Source organism: Eurytemora carolleeae, unplaced genomic scaffold (genome assembly GCF_000591075.1).
Source record: "Eurytemora carolleeae unplaced genomic scaffold, Eaff_2.0 scaffold170, whole genome shotgun sequence".
NCBI lineage: Eukaryota > Metazoa > Arthropoda > Copepoda > Calanoida > Temoridae > Eurytemora > Eurytemora carolleeae.
Genome location: NW_019396067.1, coordinates 278159 through 299851, shown reverse-complemented (window position 1 = coordinate 299851; position 21693 = coordinate 278159). Strand labels below are relative to the sequence as shown.

At 33.8% G+C, this 21693-nt stretch overlaps 2 protein-coding genes across 2 annotated transcripts in view; one reads left to right on the top strand and one right to left on the bottom strand.

The window, feature by feature from the left end:
* Positions 1-8: 8 nt before the first annotated feature.
* Positions 9-21000, bottom strand: LOC111710558 (nuclear nucleic acid-binding protein C1D). The gene is made up of 7 exons (XM_023484667.1): positions 20995-21000; positions 9293-9297; positions 4547-4614; positions 3533-3628; positions 2694-2775; positions 1458-1612; positions 9-142 (listed from the first exon to the last, which is right to left on the bottom strand). The coding sequence occupies exons 3-7, from the start codon at positions 4603-4605 to the stop codon at positions 55-57; spliced, it is 480 nt and encodes a 159-aa protein (XP_023340435.1). The 5' UTR covers positions 4606-4614; positions 9293-9297; positions 20995-21000; the 3' UTR covers positions 9-54.
* LOC111710520 (uncharacterized) overlaps positions 10558-21693 on the top strand; it is a 31492-nt gene continuing 20356 nt past the window's right edge. The window contains exons 1-5 of the mRNA XM_023484625.1: positions 10558-10753; positions 12124-12231; positions 13342-13683; positions 14392-14448; positions 14887-21571. Coding sequence (XP_023340393.1) covers positions 10670-10753; positions 12124-12231; positions 13342-13683; positions 14392-14448; positions 14887-21571 — 7276 coding nt within the window. The 5' untranslated portion in view covers positions 10558-10669. The remainder of the gene's footprint in view (positions 10754-12123; positions 12232-13341; positions 13684-14391; positions 14449-14886; positions 21572-21693) is intronic.

Below are 21693 nucleotides of genomic sequence, written 5' to 3'. Positions count from 1 at the left end.
TTCAAGCATCTGAAAGATAAGAAAAATTTGTAAAACAGTAGTTTAAGTAGATATTTATACATCATACTGTCGTATCTTCTTCCGGGGAGGATCAGCTGATTTGGCCATTTCCTTCATTGTCTCAGCATCAACATCTTCAGATCTAATAGCAAAAGAAATTTTTAATGAAAATTAATAATATGAAATGAAAAAAATTGCGAGCTAGGCATTGACTGGACATTGAACAAATAAAAATAAAAATTCAATAAAGCTTGTTTTGGTACTTGTTTATTTGTAACAAATGAATGTCAAAATCAGGCACAATTTTTTGAGTTTATGCAGCTAGGCTCATCGAAATTAAAAAATTGTCGACAGTTACGATTTTTAAAAATCCAAAAGTATAGTACGATAATAAATAACAATAAATGAAAATGCGTAACTGAAAGTCAAGCATGATATTAAATAACATTAAAAAAAAGTGCGTAACTGAAAGTCATCCATGTTAATAAATAATAAATAACATTAAATAAAAGTGCGCAGCAATTAAGTTCAATAAAGTAAAGATAAAAAAGAATAAATAAATAAACAAAAGGTCAACCACCATTCCGTAGAAATCAAGGCCGAGCTTCCTTAAAAAATAATAAGGACGGAAATAACTGTAACAGTTGATTAATGACACAAGTCTAGTGTGAATCAACAATTAACAAGAGACGAATAAAAATTAAGTAAAAACTACAAAAATAAAAATAAATGTTGTCATGTCTTATTTTAAAAATATTTGTTTTTACATCTTTAACAATAGATAATAAAAAGGCAATAAAGAAGAAAAGGTGTTATATTTCCAACCTCAGACTTTTACACAATTTAATAGTTATTATTTATACACTGGGACCCACACAGCTGTGGAAAAAGAAAACGACATTTATAGCCATCTTGAGTGTATTTGAATGTGTTGTAAAGCAAATAGTTTAACCAATATGTTGAAAATCAACGTGAAATGGGTCTATGTACAATGTACACAATTGCTGTGTTTTATGTCCACTGGAATATCTAAAATAAAAATTTAAAATAAGTCGTTTTCCTCTTCCAAAGTTGTATGTGTTCCACCTGAGTAAAAATTTTTCCAATTCGAAAAAAAACTAAAAAAGCAGAAAAAAAACTATAAAAGCAGAAAAAAAACTATAAAAGCAGAAAAAAAACTATAAAAGCAGAAAAAAACTACAAAAGCAGAAAAATATGACGAGGGATCAAAAGTTAACTTTAGTAACACTTGAAACAGTAAATATCAAGTGACATTAGCTATATGCCAAATTTATTTTGAAAAAATGCTTAATCAAATCAAATCAAATCAAATCAAATCAAATCAAATCAAATCAAATCAAATCAAATCAAATCAAATCAAATCAAATCAAATTAAAATCTTTAAGAGAACCCAACGTAGAACCCCCAGACTGCCTTTAGAAGGTATAACAACCTACCCTAGTTTCTGTTCTCCTGGATTCCACAGCCCGCTTGTAATCATTCTCTTAGCTGCTCCTTGATCAACCCGTCCTCTCTTCTCACGATCCTGTATCTCCTTGCACCTGGATATTGCTGATCGAACCCGTCCTAGCTCAGTCTTCACGTCACTAGTCTATATATACGGAGATTTTACTAAACCTACTCTGAATACTGTGGTCGGTGTTTATATCAATACAATGAAGACGAAAAAGTTAACAAATACAGAAAGAAAAGGTTTTAATTGACAACTTTCTTTGTTTCCATGTTTATGTGTATCAACACTGTTTGAAAGCATGGTAGAAATCAGAATTAAAATCAAATTATTTATATAAACGACAACGACTGTATATATCACATATACTGGTCTCGATACAAGGATAAAACTAAACCTACTCCAAGTTACTATTTAATACCCATAATTAATGATGCATGCTGGGCAAAGTTGTTTTTCTGACATTATGCTAAATTTTTACTCTGGCCAAAGAGAGTAATCAAAACGATTAGATTAAAAAATCGTTAGAAAATTATCTTTATTCAGAGAAAAAAATTCTCAAAAGGAAAAATATAGAGAACACAATTTTGTAATGTGATAAATAATTCACATTTTTGTTGAGCACTTTTAGCGTAAAAAACCTTAAATGTCTGAAAACAGACCTGAAAACGATGCTTATCAGCCTATAATACAACATTTATTTTTATTTGCAGTATAAATGTAACCTAACCTAAATAATAACTAGAAAATAAATCTGTTAAACGTTCTCAACTAAAAACAAAATAGTGGCGAATAAACAATATTATTGTGATTGCTGACAAATAAAATCATAAAAGAACCGAATTCATGGCGGTTGTAAAAATGTTACGGTACATTTATCAATTACAAGGGTGAATAATAATATAAAAAATTTAAAAAGCAGTTACCAATAGTAGATTTTTCAACCTTTATTTAATCAATATCGTCGTTCTTCCACCTTGAGAAGTGTTTTATTTTGACAATTTCCTTGATTATTTCTGTAGCAAAAATCCGCGAGTCATTTAAGAATTTACAAAGTTATATTCATGGATATCTCATTTATTCTTGATCTTTCAAAACTTATAAAAACTTTAAAGTTTACAGTTCAACAGTTGTGAATCGGACATGTCAATCTGTAAATGGAAAGTCACTTAAAATTACGTTTACAGAGTCCCTTTAAGAAATGTATAAAAAAAAAAAATACCTGAGGATTATGTCCGAGAGTTTTTAGAAGCATCCAGACTAAAGAGTTTATCGAGTACAAGGATACAATATCAATCTTAGCCCTGAACATATTTCAATTACAAAGCTGAGAGATGTTATATGTTATAACCACCCCCCCCCCTCCATTTAAAAATATATTATTTCCCCAAAAAAAACACTTTAAAAAATACTGTTTTCCGCCGGAAATATTCTTAACTGAAGGGAGGGGAAATCATTTTTTTTCGAATTTCTTTCCCACCGTAGTTAGTTGATTGTAGATTGATTGCGAGAAAAAAAACATTTGAAAATCAAACCCCCTCCACATATTTCTGTACTTAGAATTTTTAAAATGTTTTTATTGTAGAATCGCACAAATAAATTATTTTTATGAGGGAACTACAAAATTATCAAAAGAGTGGAAAAAATACCAATGAAGTCCAATTTTCATTAATTCCCAAATCTTTGACAGAAGCTCTTTCATTTCTAAAATCAATTATATGCCCTGTAAAAAATACTTTAGTTCCAATCAATTAATACCATTTATATAGTCAATAGTAAAATGGGGTGTATATTTTCTTTTAAATAATTTACCCCCCCCCCCCTGATGAAAATATTGTTTACCCTAGTAGTTATGTATGTTTGCGCGGAGTGGAAATTTTCAGGGGGGGGGGGGTTATGTTTACTGTATTCGTTAAAAACTTAATACAAATAATTTTCAGGGAAAACTGAATGAAGTTTGGGTAAAAAAGTGTCAAGAAGCTTGAAAAAACTTGCCTAAAATTTTTTTATTTTCCCACAGATCATCAAAAATCATTTTAAAAATATAAACTCCATTTACACCTCGTGATAGGATCCAGATTTTGAAACATCTCAGTCCTGTTCAAGGAGAGAAGATCTTTAAATCCGTCCTCCAGAGACCCGAGGCTGGAGTTGAACCTAACGACAAAACTTTAATTTAATCCGATTATAACAGGTTCAATCGGGTTACCCCTGAAGTTTAATTCAAGCAATTTCGTTTATGGATACATTTCTTACCATATCCTAAAGGATTTCGGCCGTAAAACCCCGAAAATAATACAACTAGTGTTAGTCTCTAAACAATGAACAATGAAGTTGAGATCCTAGCTAGATCTTGAACCTTAGGTTTATATCCTCTAGGCTAGAATTAAACCTGAACCTAAGGTTTATATCCTCTAGGCTAGTATTAAACCTGAACCTTAGGTTTATATCCTAGGATGGAGTTAAACCTAAACCTTAAGTATACATCCGTTAGAACAGAATTAAACTTAAACCTTAGGTTTATACTAGACTAGAGGTAAACTTTTGGTTTAATTTCTATACTTGAGTTGAACCTGAACCTTAGGTTTATACCCTAACCTGTAGATACTCCTAAACCTTAGGATTAACCTCAGGTTTATACCCCATTCGACTATAGTTAAACCTGAACATTAGGTTTAGATCTTTTAGACTAGAATCAAACCTGAACATTAGGTTTGGAGTTAAAATGAACCTTAGGTTTATATATCCTAGAGTAGAGTTAATCCGGAACCTTAGGTTTATATACTCTCTTAGATTTATATCCTCTAGACTAGAGTTAATCCTAAACCTTAGGTTAAAATCCTAGACTAAAATTAATCCTGAACCTTAAGATTTATTCTCTAGGCTTAGATTAAACCTGAACCTTAGGTTTACATCCTAGACTTTGGTTTATATCCTAGACTAGAGGTAAACCTTAGGTTTAAATCCTAGACTAGAGTTGAATCTGAACCTAAACCTAAACCTTAACCTCAGGTATTTAAAAGGTACAGCATCGTAAAATTTTAAAATTGTTTCATGTAAAAAAATATGAATTACCTCCTAACTGTGTCCAAAAGCTCCTCAGGAAAATCTTCATCATTTATAATTATTTCCATCTTATATCTTTAAACGCACGCAATTTGTAATTATAAAAAGATGTACATTGTACACTGCAATACAGTTTAAATGCATACAAATTAAACGAATTTATAACGTTGAATATGATGGTATTTTCAAATTTATAACAATTAAACTGCATAGCATTTAAACTGAACATTAATTGTCTACATAAATAATTAGCACACAAGTAAAACAAGAATTCAGTAATCGTAAATTAAACTGAAATAAACAAAATTTGTTTACAGAGATTTTGCGCAGTTTGCCGCGGCCAGTTTCCATAGTATTAAACGTTATAGTCCGAACAATCAATAAATCAAAAACCTTATCTCATTAAAATGTTCAAGCGAAGTATGTATATGAACAGAATTGTTACAATACAAAGAACAAATTGACAAATTGGTACCCGCTCATCGAACCTAGAGAAAACAAACCTAACGTTTTTCTGACCTAACATTTTTCCTACCTAAAAATCTGTATAGGTTCGATTAGCGAAATGTCCCAAACTGACCTAAAGATTGGAAATATATTTAGGTCGGTTATTAATACATTTTAGGTCAGTTGGGAATATATTTTAGGTTGATTAGATAAGCATTCATTTTAGGTCGGTTGAGCAATATTTTTTAGGTCGGTTGAGCAATATTTTTAGGTCGGATGAGCAATATTTTTAGGTTGGGTAAGAGTCCTTAACAGGACCATATAGTTCCCAATATTGAAAATGTTTTATCTTCGTTTTAATTATTTTAAATTATGCCCCTAAAAGGACAATATGTGAAGCTTTCAAACAAAATTTCTACCGAGAAACAGGTTCGACCTCCTGTGTTCTGTGGTATAGTGAGAACACCGTCTAAATCTGAATTTATAGAATAAGTTTAGAGCTTTACTTTACCATTGAGAAATTGAAATAATAAAATATCAAGTTCAACAAGTAGATCTAAAATAATTAGCAAAAAATATATTTATGAAGGCAACAAAAAAAGTAGAAAAGAGAACTTTTTAAATTAATTTCTGACTGTGGTGAGCCCTAGTGGTATCATTTTTTGTACTACAAAGCATATGTCGGGCCACCTGGATATAATTATTAAAATGATTAAACTTGTTGAACGTGGTTTGTCATTGGTCTTAAGAAACTATAGGTTTACCGAAAAAACTGTTTTCAGGGGAGGGGAGTAAACATTAATCCTAGAGTAAGGCTAAAGATGAATCCTAGAGTAAGGCTGCACCAGGAGTATGAATGTATCCTGGTGAAAGGATGTATCCTGGAGTAACGATGTATCCTGAACTCTTGAGTAAGGATGTATCCTGGAGTAAGGATTTATCCTGAAGTAAGGATGTATCCCGGAGTAAGGATGTATCCTGGAGTAAGGATTTATCCTGAAGTAAGGATTATCCCGGAGTAAGGATGTATCCTAGAGTAAGGATAAATCCTGGAATAAGGATGTATCCTGGAGTAAGGATGTATCCTGGATTAAGGATGTATCCTGGAGTAAGGATAAATCCTGGAAAAAGAATGTATCCCGGAGTAAGGATGTATCCCGGAGTAAGGATGTATCCTGGAGTAAGAATTTATCCTGAACTAAGGATTTATCCTGAAGTAAGGATGTATTCTGGAGTAAGGATGTATCCTGAAGTAAGGATGTATCCTGGAGTAAGAATGTATCCTGGAGTAAGGATGTATTCTGGAGTAAGCATAAATCCTGGAAAAAGAATGGTATCCTGGAGTAAGGATAAAACCTTGAAAAAGAATGTATCTTGGAGTATTTTTTTATAAATAAAGTGTTTATATATGGGTCCCAACTCCCAGGCCGGAAAGTAAGTTAAGAGAATAGAGGAGAATACCAAAGAAAATAAATAAGGGTCCCAAGGAGTGTATTGAGTTGAGAGAATAGGGAAGAGTACCAATTTGAAGGATATTAATTTGTTTCTATTTTCATTTTATTTTATAAATCCTGTGTTGTATTTACATTGATAAACTTATAAAACATTTACGAGCGTCAACCATTGGTTGTCACTTAAATGGTGTTTATGTGGGGATTTGGGTCTACGATATTATTCTGCTAGCACCTAGTAGATCAGGCCTCCAACAAATGACAACAATCTGTGAACATTTTGCTGATATATATGATTTGAAATTTAGTACAAAGGTTAATGTTGTGAAATCAAAAACAAAATGTTTAATATTCTCTAAAACTATTATTGATGTGAATTCTGTCCGTCCAATTATACTGAACAATTTACCATTGCCATTTTTTAATGAAATTACGCATCTCGGAAATATGCTTCAGTCAGATAATTCAATGCCTAAGGATTGTAGTATAAAGGGAGCTTGCTTTATTTCAACGATACATTCGCTTAATCAAGAGTTCTAAAAAGATCCAAACACTTTAATGAAACTTTAAAGTATATGTATATATATCTACTTGTAGTTTTCATGGTTCCCATCTATGGGACTTGTATTGTAATGATTTTGTTAGATTATATTCATCATGGAATATGGCCGTTAAAGTTGTATTCAACCTACCTAGAGCAACCCATAGATATTTTATTGAACCAACTTCGGAAACCATCACTTAAAGACTATGCTGTGTTCGCGATTTGTATCATTCTTTCATTATAGTTTATACAGAAAAGTAACAAAATCGGTATCCGATTGCTTTCAAATGTTTTTCAGAACAATTTAATGAAAACTCTTGGCAAAAGTATTTACAACATTGAACAAGATTGTAATTGTTATCCCAGTGATCTAACAAAACTGTATGTAAAAAGTAATTTAACTTTTTTAATATCCTTTTTTAAGGATATTAATTAAGTTTTATTTTCATATTATTATATAAATTAAGTGTTTAATTAGGTTCTATTTCCATATTATCTTAAAAATAAAGTGATAAAACCTATAACAAGGATATTAATTAAGTTTTATTGTCATATTATCTTAAAAATAAAGTGATAAAACCTATAACAAGGATATTAATTAAATTGTATTGTCATATTATCTTAAAAATAAAGTGTTATAAACCTATAACAAGGATATTAATTAAGTTTTATTGTCATATTATCTTAAAAATAAAGTGTTTAAACCTAAAACAAGGATATTAATTAAATTTTATTTTCATATTATTTTATAAACAAAGGGTTCAATCCTAAAATAGGGATAAAATAAAAGTTTGAGGCAAAATGGTTCTGGGATTCATGAGTTATGATCTGAAATCCAAACAAACAAACAAACAGAGATAACTAACTTGAAACCCAGCTTTGCCCGGAAACTCCTATAAAAGTCAATAAATTTTTGAACCAGACTTAGAACATTTCCGTGGTACTACCGAGTTCCCTAATCAAACTTTGAGGCAAATCTTTGTCTATATAAATATAGATAAAGATGTTAATAGAGGGTTTAACCCTAAAAGTTCTATTTTGATAGTATTATGTAAGGATGACAGTATATAGTAGATTGACCGGCTAGCTGCTCTCCTTACTCCCTGGGTCACACACCATGGAACAACAATAACAGAACAAACTGGAAAATTATTTCATCTTTCTATGTTCAGTATTGACACAAACTAAATAAATTTTTTAATAAATTTAGTAAGTACAATTCTTAATAAAACTGGATGTTTAAAGTAAAATAATACTTAATGAATGCATAACTATGAAAGATGAAATCATTGTTTTTTATATTTGAATGCAACAGTGACCTGCCCAGGCCAGTCTAGGTCAGCTACTCGTAGCGGTCACACAGGCAGACAAATCTTGCATTTAATCTTAAGGGTTTCTTGAGATTTTCCTTTTCCACATAGGATGAGAAATGAAAGACGAATAAAATTATTTTGCACAAGGTTACTTAGACGACTCATACTCATATATGTATAATAAAACTCGGGTTTCTTGACATTGTAACCTTTGCACGGTTTTATTCACTTAATATGATACTTCAGAGACGACTGTAAAGAATTTATTCAGTCTTGTTTGTTAGTTTCATAGTTCTAGAATCCTTACTTTTATCTCTGCAGTGCTATTTGTTAGCATTCCAGAGCGTCATTAAAGCCTCATATTTTAAGGGTAACCATGTTGTCTTAAATTTATGGTTCCGATAACACTTATTATCTCTTTATCATCATCCAGGGTTATCCACAAAGAATAAATCTCTCATGACGACCTAGAACTCTTTGAATTTAGTGATTCTATTTGAAAGTTTGAATTTGGCGTTCTGCTACTTTACTAATAAGTTGTCTACACAATTTTAAGTGACCCTTCATTTTATAATGGACATGAAGATTCTCTTGTCTGGTACCACTTTATAAGTACGTGACATGAAGATTCTCTTGTCTGGTACAACTTTATAAGTACGTGAAATGAAGATGGCACCACTTTATAAGTACGTGACATGAAGATTCTCTTGTATGATACCACTTTATAAGTACGTGACATGAAGATTCTCTTGTCTGGTACCACTTTATAAGTACGTGACATGAAGATTCTCTTGTCTGGTACCACTTCATAAGTACGTGACATGAAGATTCTCTTGTCTGGTACCACTTTATGAGTACGAGACATGAAGATTCTCTTGTCTGGTACCACTTTATGAGTACCTGACATGAAGATTCTCTTGTCTGGCACCACTTTATAAGTACCTGACATGAAGATTCTCTTGTCTGGTACCACTTTATAAGTACGTGACATGAAGATTCTCTTGTCTGATACCATTTTTCACCTTTGTCTTTGCAAATTGGTTTATCTTGAAAGGAATTGAGTATCTGCCTCAATCTCAAATCTTCCAATCTCTATATCTTTGCAACCTAATGGTGTAAATCTTTTATATCTTAGATTATTTTATCTGAGAGAATTCAAAGTTTGAAATATCTCAGGTCTACGACATTGGGTTTCAAAGAAATGGGGATTAGATAATCAGATTTTGAGGCAAAGAATAAATTCCTTTGTCGTACATATTTTCGATATTTAGTTTAAAGATATCCACAAAGAATGAGACTTATGAGACAATGGTACGGAATTTATTCAGTCTTAATTCTTTCAATCTTGGTTTCTGATGGTGAAAAACTTTTTAATTCTAACAGAATTCATAGTTTACGACATTCGGTTGCAAAGAAATAAACCCTATTTCTAGAACATTTCAGTTTGTGGCAAAAACTCGTTTCATTAACCTTCAGATTGTTATATTTTTTAGGTCATCCTTATAGTCTCACCCTTTCTCTCCTAACTAAACCTTCATCTCCTAAATACACCTTCTTGTCCTAACTAAACATTTTTGTCTAAATAAACCTGTTTGTCCTAACTAAACCTTCCTATCCTATCTAAAGCATCCTGTTACACTAATAAGGCTGAAAATTCCTAAAGAACCTACTAACATTTTTTGCAAATTTTCTGGTCTAATAGAACCCAGTTGTCAGTCAAGTTTTCACTCCGTCATTTCGTCACATTGTTAAAATATCTGAATTCTTTCTAGTGGGGCAGCTAGTTACAGGCTAACCTTGTCCTTGGGGTTTATTTTTAAAGAGACATGTCTCACAGGTCTGTATTGAGAACTATGCTGATCTNTCAAGAAAAGCTCAATATTTCAATTTTCAAATTTTACTTTCCAAACACGAGCTCACTCTGTAAAGAAAATAAAGGAAAGAATGTCGTCTTCTTTATATTTTTAATTCTTAAATTATAAAAAGATTAAAAGAAAACGACGACAATAATTGGACAGTTTTTTTATTACCCCTTTATCCTCAATTGGCATTATTTTAACCTATTTTTTTAACCTAATCTGGAAGTTGTCATGCTAATCACATGGGAAAAGTATAACAATTCACAATTGCTTTGGCGTATTTCAGGAATTTAACTTTTTTGTCGACATTACATTGGCAACATTTGATATTTTTTCCCAATTTAATTTAATGGGAAATTCATGAATTTTAAATTTCATTTATAAAAAAGATTTCTCTGTTCGTAGGCAGCGTAACATACGCCTGTTGACTTTAGGCTTTTTCAAGTTAGAGACGAAACGAATGGTTTAGTTAAAAACGAAACGAATATCGATGGTTTAGTTTAAAACGAAAAAACAAAATGGCGACTCAAATTCTCCGCGAGGGGAAAGTGACAACGGAGATTGTAGACCTTACAAACGGAATCGGAGGCAAATCAGCAGAGGTAATATTATGTTTTTCACTTTTCTTGTTTCAAGTTAAATTAAAGAAAAGAAAATAAGTCGTTGTCACAAAATGAAATTACTATTCCCTATATCTTTACAACCTCCTGGTGTAAAGCATTGATATGTGATTATAGATTATATGATCTGTGTTGAAATGAAAACTAGAGGTGATTTGAGTTCACAAAGTCGTATTAGTGATTAATGATTTATAGTCTACAGTTGAATTGCACATTTTCAATTGTTTTCGTATTTTTCCTGCAGAAGTGCAATGTGTTGACAAAATTTTTTCATTTTTAAAGATTTTTATCCACTCTGAAATCAGACTATCAGTGTAACATGGTGCAAAAACAAATCCTTCGCTTTATCTCTGTTTTATTTCTTTAGCCTTGACAATTTAACAAATAAAAAAGACAGACATTTTTGTTGCAAGAAAAACAAAATATCGATGTGCAAACTCTCGCTTGAGATTTTTTTTATGTTGTTGTTTACAACCTTGCTTAGGGTTGATTTACTCCGGACTGAAACCTTGCTCAGGACTGATTTACTCCGGACTGAAACCTTGCTCAGGGTAGATTTACTTCGGAAAGAAACCTTGCTCAGGGTTGATTTACTCCGGACTTAAACCTTGATCAGGGTTGATTTACCCAATACTAAAATCTTGAGATTAGGTTGACAGTGTTTTGGGTGTGCAAAAGAGATAAATCCTTCCTTAACCTTGACCAATTTACAGAACACCTTTCGTCACAGCTATCACCTAGGTTAGGGAGAAACCTGAGATTCTTAAAATAGTATGTATCACTGAAATCTAGACAACTCGGAAAGTTATTTTTCAAATTTTCAGACAGCCTCTACTTTAAAGTGTCACAACGACTTGGTTGTTGTTTTTACATCACCAGCTTTTTTGCAGCCCTAGACAAAATTGCAACGCGATTGCCTTTAGCATAAGTTTAAAAGGATTAATTAGCAAATTACTAATAGATTTTTGTGTGAGAGCACATCAAATAGTCTAAATTTGAGGTAAACCATCAGGTTGCAAAGATATAAAGATTAAAGTGATAAATTTCTTAATTTGATATTTGTTTAATTACACATGAATGATTTAAGAAAAGATAAACTTATAATATTAGGGGGTGGGAGTGTTTAGGGAGTATATATATAATAGGAGTACTCTATACATGTTCTACTCCTAGCTCTAACTGGGGGTGGGAGTGTATATATATATATAAATATATATATATATATATATAATAGGAGTACTCTATACATGTTCTATTCTACTTCTCTAACTGTAGGTGGGAGTGTATAGGGAGTATATACATATATTTATATATATATATATATATATATATAATACATATTCTACTCCTAGGAGATCCTAGCTCTAACTGGAGGTGGGAGTGTCCGTGAGTACACGGAGACCCGTCCTGATGGGAGTACTGTAACCTATACTATAGATGTAGAGGAGGAGATTATAGAGGTCAGTAGATTTTTATGTACATTTCAGTTTCAACATGTACACTGAACACAGTACACTTTACACTGTACACTTTATACTGTACACAGTACACTTTACACTGACACTTTTTACTGTACACTTTATACTGTACAGTATGCACAACCCACTTTGTACGCACTACACAGTACCCTGTTTACTGTACACAGTGCACTTTATACTGTACACAGTACAAGTTATAAATACACAGTAGACTTTATACTGTACACAGTACACTAACACAGTACATGTTATATTGGTCACAGTACAGGTTATACTGTAAACATTACACTTTATACTGTACACAGTACAGGTTATACTGTACACAGTACAGGTTATACTGTACAAAGTACAGGTTATACTGTACAAAGTACACTTTATACTTTAAAAATCCTTATAGTTCTTGTCCACACTAGAGAACAGTTAAAAAAGTGCAATCTTGTTTAAATACTTGACCAGTGCACTTGGCACAGTTAGTATAAAAACTGAGAAATAGAACAAATAAGCAAACTTTAACTGCAAATTTAAAAGCAATAAATTCCCGCTTTAAGTTTATTTAACCTAATTTTTGATCCCATATATTACAGCAGGGGATACTGAAATATTTAGAAGAAAAACAATGAACAAAAATAGAATAGAAGTGACTGTGGAGTAAAATAAAACAGGATAGAAATGAATAGAATAGAATAGAAAATAGAATGTAATACAACAGAATTTTATGAAATCGGAAAGAAGAAAAAGAAAAAAAGAAAGGTTAATTTAATTTCTTTTCTCTCTCTGCTTTGTTTTGCATTCATATACTTCCAATTTGGTCATGTATCATGCCATAATCTATGGTAGTAGGGTTGGCAACTTTCCGAACAAAAACAACAGTTTTTAAAGAATGTTAACCATGAAGACAGTTAATGAATGTTACAAATATCTTCCATTAAGACCGTCAAAAATCTAAATATTAAGGAGCGACTTATTGAGGCTGTCCATTCTGTTAATTTTAAATAACCATTACAAACAGTTTAAAAAAGTCCAAATGTGCATAGCTCTATTTGGAAGGAGTGAGAGCATAGATTAAAAAAATACTATGTTGATTTTGTGTAGGAACCAATGGAGATGGAGATCACTACAACAAGAACTGTAACCTCATACAGCCTTGAGGGTTCAGGTTCGCCAGGATCCATGTTTGGTAAATCTGGAGGTCAGGGGGAGGTTCAAATGGAGATAATTAGAGGTGAAAATGGAGGAGTGGGTAAGGGAGGACGTGGTGAGGTTCAAATGGAAATTCTCCAAGGTGAAAATGGAGGAGGAACTGTTACCAGGACTACCAAGACTACATCCTATGGAGGAAGTGGAGGAAGTGGCGGTGGATCATTGACTATGGAATACTCAAATTCTTCGAGTTTAAACCAGACTGGAGCAAGCTCGTCGCTTACACAAGTTCAGGTTTGACAAGATTCCAGCTGTTGTTAAATTCATTACGAAATACACACAGGTCTCATACCAGTCCTTTAATGGAGCTTAGTACCTTTGGCAACCATATTCACCATATTGTATGGTTAAAATTACCTTTTTAATGGGTTTTGGACGGCATTTCAGTATTTGTTTAATTTAATTCAATTCCGTTTAGCCAATATTATTCTTCAGTGAGAAATGAAATGAATGATTTTACTGAAAGAATTTTTCACAAATTGATTCAATTTTGGGCCTTCATAGATATCTAGAATGCTGTATATGTGGAACCCATACTATGTGACCCTGTACGAGTACGTAGATATATGTAAACAGTACAGTTTAGAGCACAATTCCTAGTGTACAGCAAAAAATTACCTATCTATTTAACTATTTTATCTCTGCATTATTCTCAAGGATATGTAGGGTTTCGATATGCCTGACTGAAACTTTATACGCTCTGTCTATAGTCTCGGGGAAAACAATTAAACTAGAGTTTTTTTCTTCTTATTTGTCTATTCTCTCAGATGAGATTTGTTGGAAAGAAGCTAAAATTCCTTTCTCCCCCACAAAAATTCTTAAAAGTTGATTTAGATTTTGTTCCAGTAACATGTCAAGATTTAATTAATTATTGTTGTTTCAAATAATTTTGATCTAGATGTCTGTTTTCATTCTTTGTCCTGAGATCATATTTATATTTAGAGCACATCCCAGGCTGGCGGGTCAACTCAAGCCTCAACAGCTATACAAGCCGGTCAGGTAGGCTAACTTTAAACCAAACACATAAACTGCATAATTACACAATAAAAATTCACATTTGGCTTTCCTGACAGTAAAACAAAATTAGCTAAATAATTAATTTCTACATGTTTCCTGCTCCTGTTGCTCTCTGATTTTCATCCTTCTCTCCTCCCCCTCCCCCCATTCTTTGCTATTCAACTTGGCCTTGGGTTTGCATCTAACTTGTGTTGTTTAGTGTTTAGCTAGTTTGGTGTCCAATGCACTGTCAGTCTTAAATTTATTATTTAACGGAAATATTTCTGCAGCCCTAAGAATTTTGTTTTTTCTGAACATTTCACAAATATCTTGAATTTCTAATTGTCACACAACAACAGCCTTGTTACGTATTGTATAATGTTTATGCTTAAATCATTAATCCTAAATCATACTGTTTACTTCACTAACTCTTATTCTTAGGTATCTCAGTCATCTAGCAGCCAAAAGAGCCAAGCCATGAAAATAGAAGCAGAAAAGGTTGCTACTATGGAACTAAAGTCTCAAAGAGAAGAGGCGGAGATGGATATGAAAACCATTGAAGAACCACCAAGATCAAGAAGAGTATCTAGAGCTTCTACAGCTCCTCCAGCACCCCCTAGACCTCCAGTTCCTGATCTCTCTGAGGTTCACGGTCCTCTTTACCCTGTAGAAAGGAAGCATCAATTTCCAAAAGATCCTCCACCTAGAGAAGATCCTAAATCCAAGAATGATCTAAAATTTCCAGTTTATGTTGCTGAAGGAAGTCACAGCTTCCAAGAGATACCTAAGGCTGGTGAAAAGGTCAGCAGTTTGTCTGGACCTGTCAGGGAAGTTGATCATGCGCATCATTACACAAAGGAAGATGTCACTTCCATTGAAAACAAAACTTTACTTGGCCCAACTTATACAGTAGGGGTGGAGAGTAAGCATAAGTTCAACATGATGGAGAGCAGTCAGAAGCCTGTTTCAACTGATATGAGTTCTCAGCAAATGTATCCTGTTATGGATTCTTCTCATGGTTCACTATTCACAGGACCAACAACTGGAACTAAGAGTTCTAACACAGAAGTCAAGGATCTTCAGTATCCAACTATGATGAACAAGAGAAGGTTTAATAAAGAAATGTCCACTCATGAGTTCTCTCAAGAATCTACATTTCAATCTGGAGAGAGAACTTCAACAGATCTTGTTGGCCCAATTTTTGACACTGATATTGTTCATCATTTCAAAGGCCTAATAACACATGCTGAACAGCTCAGCTTGATGTCTGGACCTGTTTATGAAAATGTTGAAAGAAGTCATCATTATGCAGAAGTTCAGAAACATGCTGAAGCCTTGAAGACTCTCAATTTTCCAGTCTTTGACATTGAAAAGAAGCATAGCTTTGACATTGTTATGAAAGAAGCTGAAAAACTTTTGCAAATATCTGGACCTGTTTTTCCAGTTACTCATAACAGTGGATACAAGCCTGAAATGATGAAGCATGAAAGAGACCTTGTCATGACAGGTCCTAAATATCCTGGAGTAAAGGAATCAAGTGGATACAATCCCTTCTCTCCCAAGGTTCAAGGGGAGATTGTTATGTCAGGCCCTAAGATGAGAGGAGTTACTGAGAAAAATCAGTACAACTTGGTTGAAGGAGTAAAAGTAGAGAGTGAGCTGCAAATGTCTGGTCCTGTTTATCCAAATGTGGAACGTACAAATCAGTACACTCCTTTAGATACAAAACCTCCATCAGGTGCAATTATGATGTCTACTCCTAAAATGCCTGGAGTAAAGGAAGCTCATAGCTATGGGCCACTAGCACAGAAGGTTCCCAAAGTACAAGAGATTACTGGACCAGTTATTACTGGAACTGACCCTAACAATAAATTCAATATTGTTCCTGAAAGGGTTTCTGGGAATATAACTCAATCTGGTCCAGTCTATCAGGGAGTTGAGCACAAAAGTGGGTTTAATGAGATGCCTGACAAAGTCTCAAACCAACCCATGATGTCAGGCCCAGTTTGGCAGGGAGTTGACAGCTCAAACAAGTTTAACATTGTTCCTGGAAAGGCAGACACAACAAAACAAATGAGTGGACCTTGTTACCCAGCAGACCCAGCTCATAAGTTCAGTGGAGAGACACTTGAACCAAAGTTTACTCTTCAAGGAGAGCAGAAGTATCCAATAATGGACACTGGACACAAACACTCATTTAGGGAGATTATCAGCAATGCTGCAATTCTTGCTGGGTTTGATTCTAAGTATGATGTAAACTTTGAAAAGCATTCTTTTGAGTATGAACCTCCTGTTACTCATGATATCAGGCAGCTTCTAGGTCCTGTTTATGATGTAATGGCACAGCACAACTATCAACAAGCAAATTCAGTTGTAAATGAATTGAAAACTTTAAACACTCCTGTGTATACCCCTGAGTCAAGAAACCACTACCAACAGATTCTCTCACATGTGGAAAAGCTTGAACATCTTCAGACTCCAGTCTATGATATTAACCGCGATCATCATTATTCTGAGATCAAGAAACATATTGATGAAATTAAGAATTTGAGAGGGCCAATTTATGATATTGGAGAATCAAAGCATCACTGCTCTGAAATTGTAAAAACAGCAGAAAAGATTCAAACTTTGTCCACACCTGTGTATGGAATTGATATAAAAAGTAACTTCAATCAAATTGAAAAGCATGTGGAAACTCTGAAAGGATTAGCAGGTCCTATCTATGATATAGGAGAAGCCAAATCCAGTTTTAATGAGATTGAGAAACATGTTGAATCACTTCGAGAGCTGAGTCATCCTATACTGCTCACATCTGATTCTGTTCATCACTTTGAAGAAATTTCTAAGAATGCAGAAAATCTTAAGGATTTGGTTGGTCCTGTTTACCTAACAGAAGATGTGAGTCATAAGTTCAGTATTGTACCCCCTAAAGTGTGTCCTCCAAAAGATGTTAGTGGGCCTGTTTATTTAACAGACGAGGTTAGACACAAGTATTCTGAGTTTATTAAAAATGTAGATGGACTAAAAATGATCGCTGGACCAGTCTACATTAATGAAAACAACAAGCACCACTTTGATGTCATTGAAAAGCACTTGGAGACTTTGAAACAAGTTCATGGTCCTGTTTACATCACTGAAAATGCCAAGCATAGCTTCTCTGAGGTACAGAAATCAGCTGAAAAGCTAAAAACATTGAACCACCCTATACTGAATACTGATAACATGAAAAGCACATTTAACATTATCACTAACACTGCAGAAACTCTCAAGAATATGAATGGTCCTGTTTATCTCTCTGGAGAAACTGGACATCATTATTCAGAGTTCATAAAAGCTGTTGACACAGTTGGAAAAGAGCTTGTAGGACCAATCTATATGAAAAAAGACTCTGGCAGGAATGAGTTCCAAGAGATTACTAGAAAAGTTGATGAGATTACTAACCTTGTTGGGCCAATCTACATGTCTGAAGATGTACAGCATAGCTATAGAGAGATCAAGAAAGAAGCACAGAAACTTTCTGTTCTGAATGGACCAGTGTATCTGGATGAAAACAATAAGAACAGCTACAATGTTATCATAAAGCACGCAGAAACCCTCAAACAACTCTCTGGTCCAGTGTATGTCCAGGAGGATTCCAAACATGCCTTCTCTGAGCTTATGAAGAAAGTAGATGGTCTTAAATTGCTGCATGGTCCAATCTATTTGGAAGGAGAAACTAAACATTGTTACAATGAAATTCAGAGGCAGATGGAAACTATAAAAACATTAGCATCTCCAATTTACATAAGCGATGATCATAAGCATTCTTTTGGTGAAATAGGGAAAAGAGTTGAGAACCTGAAACAACTTGTTGGACCAGTTTATGTTAATGAAGATGTCAAGTCCCACTACAATGAGATAATAAAGACAGCTGAATCTTTCAAAACATTGCATGGGCCTGTATATGTTAGAAAAGGAGAACCTTACAACTTTAATGAAATAACTAAGGTTCCAGACACACTTACGGGAATTGTGGGCCCAGTATATGTCACAGAAGACTCGAGTCATCATTTTAGTGAGATTAAAGAGAGAGCAGAATTCCTGAAGACAATGTCTGGACCAGTTTACCTTGATGAGAACACAAGGCATCAATATTCAGAGTTTGTTAAGGGGTTGGAGTCATTAAAGCTCATGGCAGGACCAGTTTATCTTTCTGATCAGAACAAACATCACTTTGATGTAATTGAGAAGCACCTGGATACTTTAAAACAAGTCCATGGTCCTATCTATATCAATGAAAATACCAAACATCATTTTAATGAGATTCAGAAAGCTGCAGAAACAATTGCTACACTGAACTATCCTGTTCTACAAAGCGATGCATTCAAACATCATTTTAATCAAATTGAAAAGACAGCCAGCTCCCTCAAAAATATGAATGGTCCTGTGTATCTGACTGAAGAATCTGGTCATCACTTTTCTGAGCTTCTTAAAGGAATTGACACTATCAAAGAGTTATCCTCACCCATTTACATGACTAAAACCTCTGGCAGAAATCATTTTAGCGAAATATATTCACAGGTAGAAAAAATCAAAGATTTGGTGGGTCCTGTTTATATGACTGAAGATGTAGGACATCATTTCTCTGAACTCCAAAAAAGCGCAATCAAACTTTCTGAACTCAATGGGCCTGTATATCTGGATGAGAACACCAGACATAACTTTAATGTTATCATCAAGTCAGCTGATAAGTTTAAGGAGCTTGCTGGTCCAGTTTACATAAAAGAGAATGCAGCGCATGCTTTCTCTGAACTAGGAAAAACCATTGAAACTGTCAAAAATATAATTGGTCCTGTGTACATGAAAGAGCATGCCAAGCACCACTTTAATGAGATAGAAAAGCATGCTGATACTCTCAAGCAAATTTCCGCTCCAGTTTATCTTGATGCCAATGCTAAATACACATTCAATGAAATTGCAAAAGCAGTTGAAGGATTAAAGACCCTTTCTGGGCCTGTGTATAATATTGGGGACTCCAAGTTTAGCTACAATGAAATAGAGAAAGCAGCTGAAAAACTTAGCAACCTCTCAGGTCCAGTCTATTTGGGACAAAATGAAAAGCATAGCTTTGAAGGTTTCATGCAGACTATAGATAGCATTAAATCACTGATTGGACCTGTTTACATGCCAGAAGGGTCAGGTCATTCATTTAGTGAGGTAATGAAACATGCTGATCAGATCAAAACTCTGTCAGGTCCAGTTTATGTTGATGAGAGAAACCAATATAATGTTATATTACAGCATGCTGAAAAGCTGAAAAATCTTGCAGGACCCATCTACCAACTAGAGCAGTTCAATCACAGTTATTCAGAAATTCAGAAAAATCTTGCCGAGATCCAGCGACCTCAGTTTGGACCTGTCAGAACTTGCGATCACAAGAGTGGCTTTTCTGAAATTCAAAAGCAAGTTGATAAAATTCAGCATATATTTGGTCCAGTACTAAATTGCGAACATAACTCAAAATTCAATGAAATTCAAAAATCTATTACAGATCTGAGCTCCCTAAACTATCCTGTAATGAATGTTGAACATAAAAATCACTTTGACCATTTTGTGACACAAGTTACCAGTCTGAAAGATCTGGCTGGACCAATTTATAACACTCAGAAGCAGTACAGACATACCTATTCTGAGATCGACCAATCTGTAGACTCCATTAAAGCTTTGAACTATCCAATTTATGAAATTGACAGAGAGCATCACTACAAAGAAATTGTAAATACTGCCCAGAAAGTAAAAGAAATCTATGGTCCTGTCTATGGTGTAGATGGAAACCACAAATTCTCTGAGGTATTGAAAAATGTAGAAAAGTTGAAAACTTTGGAAGGTCCTGTTTATGACATTGAAAGAAAGCATTGCTATGCAGAGATTGAGAAAAACATCAAACATTTGGAAAACCTTACAGGACCAGTTTACACACATGGAATTACACCTCAACATCATTTCAATGATATTGCCAAGGCTGCTGAAACTATTAAGAGACTGACTTATCCAGTAATGGAAATTGATAGACAGCATCATTACAATGAGATCAAGAAAACTGTTGATAACATAAAAACCTTGGTGGGTCCTATGTACAATGTACCGCATGAACACCATTTTAATGAAATTGATAAAAGAGTTGATGCTCTTAAGAAACTGGATGGTCCTATCTATAAGATTGAACGTCAGCATCACTTTGCGGAAATTGATTACAGAATTGAGAGCCTTAAAGATCTTGTTGGTCCAAAGTATCACATTGACAGCAAGCACAATTTCAGTGAAGTTCAATCAAGAGTTAAAATTTTGAAAAACTTAGAAGGGCCTGTTTACAATATTGAGAGAGATCACCATTATAGAGAAATAGAGCAAAAAATGGAAAAGATAAAAACTCTCACTGGGCCATTGTATGAAATTGAAAACAAACACAACTTTCAAGAAATTGAAGCAAGAGTAGAAAGGCTGAAAAAGCTTGAAGGACCAATATATAACACAGATGCTGTCAAACACTGCTTTAGTGAAATTCAAGACAGAATTGAATCTGTTAAGAATGTGTATGGACCAGTTTATGTTTCTGATCATAAAAGTCATTTTAATGAGATTGAAAAGAAGCTGGAAACACTTAAAAACCTTAATGGCCCTATCTATGACGTAGAGCATAAGAATCTCTTTAAGGAGGTTGGAATGAAAGTGGAAAGCTTGAAATCATTGGCAGGCCCCAAGTATAACATTGATCGAAAGCATCATTATGAAGAGATACAAAAGGAGGTAGATCATCTTCAAGAACTAACTGCTCCACTTTATAATATTGACCGAGAGCACAAGTATAACGTAATTCTTGACAAAGTTAAGTCTCTGAAGAATCTGACTGGACCTGTTCTCAGTATTGAAGAGCGAAACCACGCTTACAGAGATATTAAACAATCAATTGACTCCTTAAAGACACTAACAGGGCCCTTTTATAATATTGAAAGGAAACACACATACAATGAAATCCCTGATAAGGTGTCTGGACAGGAAAAGCTAGAAGGTCCTGTATATCAAATTTCAAATCAACATCACTTCAACGAGATTGCAGAACGAGTTTCAAGGCTGGAAAAACTTGAAGGTCCATGTTATGACATCCTTCATGCTCATTCATATCATCCTAAGTCTGAAAAACAAGATTTCCCATTAACCCTTAAATACCCAGTTTTTGATATTGACCATAAGAGTACTTATTGTGAGATT

What these genes read in the sequence shown, in the direction of transcription:
- LOC111710558 (XM_023484667.1), bottom strand. Translation starts at nt 4,605, where the DNA reads ATGGAAATAATTATAAATGATGAAGATTTTCCTGAGGAGCTTTTGGAC. An exon ending in CTCTCGGACATAATCCTCAG is followed by an intron (nt 1,613 to 2,693) that starts GTATTTTTTTTT and finishes CCGTATATATAG; the next exon opens with ACTAGTGACGTGAAGACTGA. An exon ending in CCAGGAGAACAGAAACTAGG is followed by an intron (nt 143 to 1,457) that starts GTAGGTTGTTAT and finishes TTTTGCTATTAG; the next exon opens with ATCTGAAGATGTTGATGCTG.